General features: G+C 38.4%; 1 protein-coding gene across 1 annotated transcript; it reads left to right on the plus strand.

Moving 5' to 3' along the window:
- Positions 1-1331: 1331 nt before the first annotated feature.
- On the plus strand, positions 1332-6607 carry GPX2 (glutathione peroxidase 2). Its single transcript, XM_007437847.3, has 2 exons — positions 1332-1553; positions 6257-6607. The coding sequence occupies exons 1-2, from the start codon at positions 1332-1334 to the stop codon at positions 6605-6607; spliced, it is 573 nt and encodes a 190-aa protein (XP_007437909.2).
- The last annotated feature ends 2875 nt before the right edge of the window (positions 6608-9482 follow it).

Raw genomic sequence — 9482 nt, forward strand, 5'->3', positions numbered from 1 at the left:
TGTTGCAATTCTCAGAACAGGGCACGTCTCAATAGTCAATTTGGGGAAGGTCACCATCCATTTTCAGTTGATTCAAAATATATAAATATGAATTGTACATGGAATATATGTAGAAATCTTTCATAAGAAGGTAGCAACAGATGCAAGCAAACATTTTAATCTTTTTTCACTAAAACGTAAGACTTTGTTATAGAGTGCAAAATGAACGGACATCTGTCATGAATGGTTTATACACTCAACAGCTGTATCTATATGGCTAGTAATTGTCAACACTTATCAAAATACAACTACCAGTCAAGTGGCTGGATGGCCTTGTAGGAGATTGATTTGTTGTCCATATCAAGGGCACATTTTGTCATAAAAACTTAGAGAAACTGTTTTTTTCTCTTAAATAATTTCAGTCATATGGGACATGCAAGTTCTTTATTCCTATTTGTGGATGAACGGGGGGAGGGATTATGTGATTAATTGTATCAACTGCAGGAAGGCCACAAAAGTGACTATTATGGAACACTTCATAAATAGTTTTCAACAGTTTCCAATAGAGTGGTTCAGCAGAACCACCTCAGAAATGGCTCACAAATTCTTTGATAAAAAGAGATGTTCACACCAGGGAGTAGACTTGCTTTAGAATCCGCTCTCTGGCTACCACTAAATGTCCAGGATTCTGGATTTCTGTCATCCCAGGTCTAATCAGTGCCCTTAGAAGCAATGCTCCCCGCTCAGCCACTGTTTCTTTTTGGTTCATGGTCTCAACGTTCTGAAGAACGTTGAACTTCAAGCTACCACCCCTTGAGGATAGAATAGAATTATTCTATTCTATTCTAAAACTAGGATAGAACTACCAGCTGTATATCCACACAGTGACATACATGACTTTAAAAAGTCAGCAAAAGTTTTTTCTTCCACTTTTCTTTAGGGGCTCTGTGAAAAACTAAAGATGCCAGGTATGGCTTCATTCTCTGCAAAGCCCCTAAACTCAAAGGAAAAAAAGGTTGCTGCAACTCATGGACTCTGCTTACTTATCTCTTAGAGTGAGTGTCTTTGCCTTAAGCAGCATGAATTATTGAGGACTGCCCAAAGCATCACAATGGCTTAGGTTGCAGGCTTGCAGTAGAACTCACACTGGCCTGACCTGCTGCTTTGTTCCCAATCAGGAAAGAGCTAGATTGGTAACAAGGACGGGCTTCACTTTCTGCACACTACCCTAGCAAGAAAGGCCTCTTGGGGCAACCAAGCACATGAGTATACAGAAGGGCATTTGAAGCAGACAACCATATCTGCAACTGGCTCACATTGTTCCCCTTTCGGCGTGCTTGGTCTATGCAGCCATGACTCCCGTAGCCAAATCCTTCTACGATCTCAGCGCCACTGATCTCCAAGGGGAGAAAGTGGATTTCAACAATTTCAGGGGAAGAGTGGTTTTGATAGAGAATGTGGCTTCCCTCTGAGCCACCACAGTGAGGGACTACACCCAGATGAATCAGCTGCAGAGCAAATACCCTCGACGGCTGGTTGTGCTGGGCTTTCCTTGCAATCAGTTTGGCTATCAGGTAAGTACCTTAATTCAATCTCAGTTCATGATTTTTTGTGGCAGTTCTTTCTTCTGCAACCACAAAATCAGTTTGTCTTCCATCATGAAATCATTGTTCCTTCTTGAGTCCTTACATTCTTAGAAACCAGGATTTTTATTCTATACCCACTAACTTGGGAACTGGGAAGGGTGGGGCATATATAGGAGGATCAGATGGCGCATGTATTCTGTAACATACATATTTATCATTACCCCTTGCTGAGATGTTACTGATCTGAAAGAGTCAAAGTGGTGGGCAGAGAATGATGTTTAATGCATTGTTCAGCTCTTCAAGATTCTTAAAAGAGAGCAACAAGATGTTCCCAAAACATATTCAAATGTAAAGTTCATAAATCAAGTAGATTATGTGCTGCCTCTGCTATTTAGAAAAGAGCATGTTCTTTTACACAACTGTAGTGTTTTGTTATATACATTATTTTTCCGTGTTTCTGAAGGGGGAGTCTTTGTTAAGACCAAAGAAAGTGCTATTTAAAATGTGTATTATTCAACTAAGACCAACATTCTACTTTTGGTTAACTTTTTTCCTCCAAACATCACCCTTGAACCAAATGATCTCGGGCAGCTTTCTCCAACCTTGTGTCCACGAAATGTGGTTGATTTCAATTCCCGTGCTGGGTTGAACTTATGGGAGTCTGGCACTCTGCGGGACTTGGGAAAAGCTGCTATAAGGAAAAGGATAGACAGGGAATGAATACAGAGTCATCAGTTTAAACCCTTGGATAAATATGGGCAATTCAAATAAGGATGAGATAAAGAATTATTAGATTAGACCATTGATCATTAAATCATTATTAGATCATTGATGGGATAAGAGAAAAAAGGAAATCTAACTAATTTATATCAACAACAAACCTTTCTGCCCTTGCAACTGTTCTTGTTTCCACCATATCCATATACCAGTTTGTATGCTGTGTTTTGGTCCTTAAACTTCTCACTTCTCTTCTTTTTTTTTGGATTTCACCAACTCCATCCAACCACAACTTTCTTGGCCTTCCCATTCCTCTCAACCCATTCACTTTTCCTTCTTGTATTTGTTTTGCAATTAAATCCTTACTTATTCTTTTTAGATGACCAAACCATGTTAAGATACTTCTTTCATATTGGCCATTCACTTTTGTATTCAATCCTCATTCATTCATCACCCTATCTGTTGTGTTTTAACATGAACACTTCTTTAACAACCTATTCTACTTCATTTAACTTATTTTTACGTTTCTTCTGACATACCTAACTCTCATTTCCATATAATAAAGTAGGTAAAAGCATGCTCTTCTTCTAGCATTAATCACAATAGACCACATGCTACCTGATACCTTTCTAGCAGCATGTGCAGATCTTAAAGTTACTCCATTTCCCCAGCTTTACTATATGGTCTATCAAGGTACACAGATACACCTCCTGCTTGTAATTTTTCACAGCATATATATAGTTTGCAACCTTTCACTCTATTTTCTCTGTCAAACATAACTATCTTGTCTTGATGCATTAATTTTCAGATTAATTCTCCTTGTCTTTGTCTAATATTTGCTGCAAATCATTCAGATTTTAAGCCAGCAATGCAGCATTGTCTGCATCCAAAAGTATACATACAGGTAGTCCTCACTTAATGACCACTCATTCAGCTACCAAAGTTACGACAACGAATTATAGTTACTGCTGGTCCTCAAAGTTACGGCTGTTGCAGCACCCCCCACGGTCACGTGATCAAAATTGGGGCAATTGGCAGCCCACCCACAATTATGACCACAGGGGCGCTTCAATTCCTCTCACCCATCTATCTCCCCCCATCTCTGCCCTTTTGGCTGCCCTGAACTCCACTGCTGCCTACCCCCAACAGCCCCCAGCTGACCTTCCTCATCTTCTTCCTTCTACTGCTGATGAGGTGCACCTGGCTGAGGCAGCTGCTGGCCCTTCACGACGCTGCACGAGACCTCCCTGATGCTGCACGAGGGGTAGGCAGTGGGAGTGGAGTGCAGGGCAGCCAAAAGGGCAGGGATGGGGGGGAGTTGAAACGGAGGCAAATGCAGTAGAGCAGAAGAAGCGTGAGGTCCTCACCTAATGACAATGCAGTCCTCGCCTAATGACTGCAACCAGGATTTCCAGAACTCCTGGCGCTAAGTGGTGCAGTCATGTGATTTTTTGCCTAACAACCACTTTGCTTAGCAATGGAATTTCCAGTCCCAATTAGGGTTGTTAAGTGAGAACTACCTATATGTTCATACCTCATAATGTCACAAGCATTCCTTATGCACTTGTTACAGTGTCACAATGTCAATTCTCCATAAATACATTAAACAAATAAGTGATATCACATATTCTTGTCTTACACTCTGTTTAGTGTTGAACCATTCACTAATCATTCAATTTATTCTCACACATGCTTTATTTTCATCATATGCTGTTCTTGTTGCATTCAACAATATGCATTCAGCTGCCTATTTATGCAAAACATTCCATATTTCAAGTCTATTCACTTTTATGATATACTTTCTCTAAATGAACAAAGATGTATACATTACTCAGTGACCTCCCTAAGAGCAAAAATCAGATTTGCAAACACTCCCTCTGGTGTAAAGGCATATTCAGCAGTCTCTTGCTCAACTCACATAACCTCAAAAAGTTTCAGGACATCTCAGAAGGTCTCAGCAAGCACAGTGATCTTTTAACACACTACAGTTGTTAATTGATGAAGTACTTTTTATCTGTCTCACATGTAACCTGGATCAGCATCACCAACCTGTCTTCCTTTTTTTCACTCTCCCTGCCTCATCCCTATTTAAATCCTACATCAGTTTAGCCAATCCATGCATCTGGTGAAGTGAGCCATTGTTCATGAAAGTGTATGCTTTTTAACAATGTGTTAGTCTGAAAAGATGCTACCAGACTCCTCCCAATTTTTGGCTACCATAGACTAACATGGTTCCCCTCATACAACAACTTGCTAAAAGTTCATTTCCATGTAGTGTCAGAGCTGGCTCTGTAAATACAGAATCATAATTCAGAGGAAAGCTTTCCTGGAGATTACACAGGGCAACAAAAAATTAATGAAATTTAGCTTCTTTCCTTTCTCCAGCATTTCTTTTCCTAAGCTTTAATAGCTTATTGCTATTAAAAGATTCAGAATCCCTCTTGAAACAACACTTGGCAGCCCAATTGTAGACATTTCCTAGAAACCTAACAAACTGAAAGGTTTAAAAGATACATAATTGGTGACCAATAAGTTAATCAAAGCTTCACATCAGACATTGAGTACTGATAAACTTATGCTAGGTAAGGAAAGTATTGTTGAGGGATTCAAAACATTTCATTTCAAAAGGATTTGCAATTGATAAAAGGTTGCCATAGGAGACTTTTCTTAAAGCAACAGTAAATAATTGGATGTTTCTGGATCATTTTCAGTTGCTTAATAAAACCAAAATACTGTTTGTTATAAACATATATATCTTGCAAAGCCTCCTTTTCCATGAAGAAGAAATCAGGTCATGAAAACAACATATCACAGCTCTTTTTAGATTAGGCCAGAATCCATTTGGGAGTTTGAACCTAGCAGGAAAAAAAAAACTGACTTATTGTCAGTTACCATAGATGCCCTGAAAGGCTTGTTTTTATCTATTTTTTTCTGTTGGGATAAAGTTTGCTCCTTTGTTGACAATATGCAAGTATGCTGGCTGGGAAATTCTGGGAGTTGAAGTCCACATATCTTAAAGTTGCCCACCAGCAAGGGTTGTTTGCAGGGTAGATCCAGAAAATGAAGATGGTGGCCACCATGCTGTGACTGAAGCTCCATCTGTTTTTTTATGTGCACCCTCATGTCTCATGTCATGCCATACCCTGTGGACACCTCTGCCCACCAGAGAGAATCTAGAACAGTGTTTCTCAATCTTGGCAACGCCTTCTTGATTACAATGGATTACAGTAAAAGCCACTGGCCTATCTAAGAATCTGTGGCTCATATTACAAATACACTCTCCCCACATTTCCATTTGTGAGCATTCATGAATACTGCAATATTCCCAGTGTGCTGAATGAAAAGGTTTATTTTAAAATCCCACTTTCTCACTTTAGTTTCTTTATGGAATTATATCTTACCTTTCTACTGAGATCTCAAGCCAGCTTACTTGGGGAGGTGGGGGATGGAAGTATCATCTCTCATTTTATTCCCCAAACTGCCCAGGAAGTAGGTTGAGAATTAGTGACTGCTCTATTCCCTAGATGAAATCCATGGCTGAGTGGGGCCTTGAATCTGGCTCTTTAACTATACTACCCTGTAGTACATCTTTTGTGTACTTATCAACTCCTCTACCTTGAGTAATTAAGATTACTCATCCTCATGCCTATTTTAAGGAGCTTCTTCTAGAACATTGTGTATGTCATATTTCCTTGCTCCTGGGGGAAAGAATCTTGACACAGTTCTGCTTTTTGAGCATTCTTCCCTGACCTGATGTCTCCAAGTATATTGCACATCAGTTGTTGTACTCCTTTCCCAGAGCTGCAGTTCAATGTATTTAAAGGTCCACAGGGTAAGGAAACTTGTATCTGAGGACAGAATCAGTACAAGGTACACCTAACTCTCTACACTGGCACCATTGAGACAAATAAGGAAGAGGCCTCCTATGCAGGAAGTTTTAGTTCTCATCCCACTTTCTACTTCCTCCCAAACAGGAGAACTGCACAAATGAAGAGATCCTCCATAGCTTGAAATATGTGAGGCCTGGATCTGGGTTTGAACCCAACTTTATTCTTTGCCAGAAGTGTGAGGTGAATGGCAAGAACACCCACTCTGTTTTTGCCTACCTGAAGGACAAACTCCCTTACCCAGATGACAATCCTTCCTGCTTCATGATGGAGCCAAAGTTCATCCTATGGAGCCCAGTGCATCGCTATGACATTTCCTGGAACTTTGAGAAGTTCCTAGTAGGACCTGAAGGAGAACCTTTCAAGCGCTACAGCTCCAAGTTCCTCACCAGCAGCATTGAGCCTGATATCCAGCGCCTCCTGAAGCTTGCCAAATAAGAAAAAAGCAGAATCCCCAACATTATAGAAGTAGCCTTTACATAGATCAGAAAAATGACTAGGAATTCCCTGCACTCAAGTTTCTTCTTTCTGTCTCCTGGTGGAACCACTCAAAGAAATAGCCATGCTTAATTCCTTTTCTCTCTCTCTCTCTCTCTTTTTTTCTCTCTTTTTCTGAGTGTATGAGGTGCTTCATCCTGGCAGAGGCAACATCAGACTTCTACTGAATGACAGTCTCTTCTAAAAGCTTCAAGGAGGCGGCTTGAAAAGTGTAAAAGTGCTGATTCTTTGGCTCTCTCGCTTGCTGGGTACTGCTTGTATTACAAGTCAAATAAATTAGTTGAAGAACTTCTTTCTGCTCTGTTTATTTTTAAACCAAGCTGCCATTAATAACACCCACTCTGAAAAACCTGTTTTTGAAAAAAATCACACCTCCGCTTTCCATGTTTGTCTTCAGATATCCCAGCTTCTCCTTGGTTCCTTAAATTATGATGGCATTTCTTAAAAGCAGCTCACATAATGTCAGGACTCACTGATTGCCATTTAATATTCTTATCCTTCCACAGCATAAAGGCTGCAGGGGATAATGGTGCTCGCTACACATCAGGCTCAGCTGGACTGGCTTAGTCAACTAGATTGTTCTTAGCCTGCTGCCAAGGTCCTCTTTAGCCCAGTTCCAGGAAGTACAGAAACAGAAGTGCTCTGGATTTACAGTCCTGTAAATGTTCTGCCCAAAGCCTAGAAATACAAAACGTTAAGGAAATCCTAAATATACAAGAGATAGTAGCAGTCTTTCTAAGAAATTCTCTTTTAAAACAATACCACCAAATCTCTGGACTCCAAGCAGCTTACATTAAAAAAACAATAAAAATAACACAATAATGAAGAGTTTAATTGGAGAATGGGAAGAATAGGAAGGACAAGGGAAAGTAACAACCACAGAATTCCTATTAAAATCAGTAGAGTAAATCTAGCAAAGCCTTGTTACATACATATTACACACTTAAACAAGATCTTTGATTTCAGAATATCTGCAGAGTTAATTGCAAAGGGGATGGTTTGAAAGGCAGAGTCTCCTGATTAAAATCCATTAGAAGGAGCTGTTCTTTTTCTCTCCTTTCTAAAGTGTTAGAAGTTTTACTGAAAGTAAAGGAAAAACTAGCCTCTCTAGGAGACTGTGGTTTGATTTAATCAAGCAATATACTCCACCATCTCTAGTATCCGAGATCTAGCCAGCATATAAAAAAAATTTCTACTAGTTTCCCCCACTTTCTCAATAACCCTACACTTGAATGATAAGGGCAGAAACCAGTTTTTATCAGTATCTTCAGGTGAACCTATTTTAGAAAATGGAAGAGGTACACACTTCGAGATGGCTCAGATGCACAAGGTCTCCATTGTATTATTTCTTAGCTCCTCCCAAGGAATATCCTCATCTTTTATATTCCTGACTTTTCACAAAAAGGCCATATTATTATTACCATTTACTATGGTAAAAAACAAGGAGAAAGCATTGTTTCTACCTAATGTAATAGCATTATACTATACAATACAAGCCTACTGAGTCCCACTAAATTCAATACAACTTACTCCTAGATAACTTTGTGCATGGAATTGCAGTCTTAACGTGCCATGAACACAACTTCATCAATTTCATTGATCTTTTTAATGCATTCTAGAAAAGATAACACCAAAATCAGTTATAAAAGAATCTCCAGTAAAGATGAAACAATGAATATATACTATTCAGAAGCAGGGTCCAATGTTATGAACTCCCTAAGACTATATAATTAATATTTTGTTTACCACTGAATCATAGCTTTTCCAATCATTTGGAAAAGAAAATAGCTATAGTGAAAATGTTGGAGAAACTGCTTTGAAGGAAATTTTTATGTTCTACTAACATATGAACTGTAAGCATGCTGGCTGGGGAATTAAAATAGGAAGTATTTTTCTTAGATTCCAAGTAAAAATGCAATCATGGAAAAATTAAGAAAAGGAAACCAAATTCTACTGGAATTCTCTAATTTGTATCTCTTCTTGTTTTCCTGACTTGCTCTTCTCTGAGTCCAAAAGACTTTAATTCAATTTTTAACTGTAAGTTTGAAATATGCTTTCTGGCATATTTATAATACTTCTGAAAAATATTATACTTTGCTGTGTGTGGGGCTCTGTTGCTCCAGAACATGGCAGATTTTGGATAGCAGATGGGCACTCTTATTGTAAGACTATATAATAAAATATAATGGAGAAAATCTACTTATGTGGTTGCTAACAGTTGACACCAACTTGATGGCGCATAACCAATTAAAAAATCAATAATAAAATAATTTTATGTAATAAAAATTCTTATTTAAATGCCACAATTTAACAATAACCTCTTTTGAAAAGATTTTGAGTAGAAAAGTCCCTCTGTATAACATCTCAGAATTGCTTATCGATGTATTTGCTGTTTGAAATACAGGTACTTATAATTCAAATATTATTTGGTTTGACTTAATTTTATTTTCTAGATTTTGTGGATGGGCAAACCTAAATTCAAGGACAACAGATAAATTAATAGTTAGACTTCCATCCTAAATATATAATGATATGTGACAGTTCCCAAATACAATTCTTCAAAACAATCCATGAGGTTTATCATCATAAAGGACCAATTGACCAGTTAGCGAAAAGACAAAACTTGTAAGAACTTAAACCATTTTAGAGGTTTAGAATTAGTTAGCAATATCAGGGCCAAATTTATTTGCATCTGACTCTGCTGATATTTTGCTCAAACCATTACTATTAAATTTCTGGGAAACTAGCAAGAAATAAATGTGGTAGACCATGGCTAAGCTGTTGATATAAAGTTAAAATCCAGCAATTAACCAGC

Source organism: Python bivittatus, unplaced genomic scaffold (genome assembly GCF_059951505.1).
Source record: "Python bivittatus isolate LINGU-HERP-01145 unplaced genomic scaffold, Pbiv_v1 ctg000480_np1212, whole genome shotgun sequence".
In the NCBI taxonomy this organism is placed as follows: Eukaryota; Metazoa; Chordata; class Lepidosauria; order Squamata; family Pythonidae; genus Python; species Python bivittatus.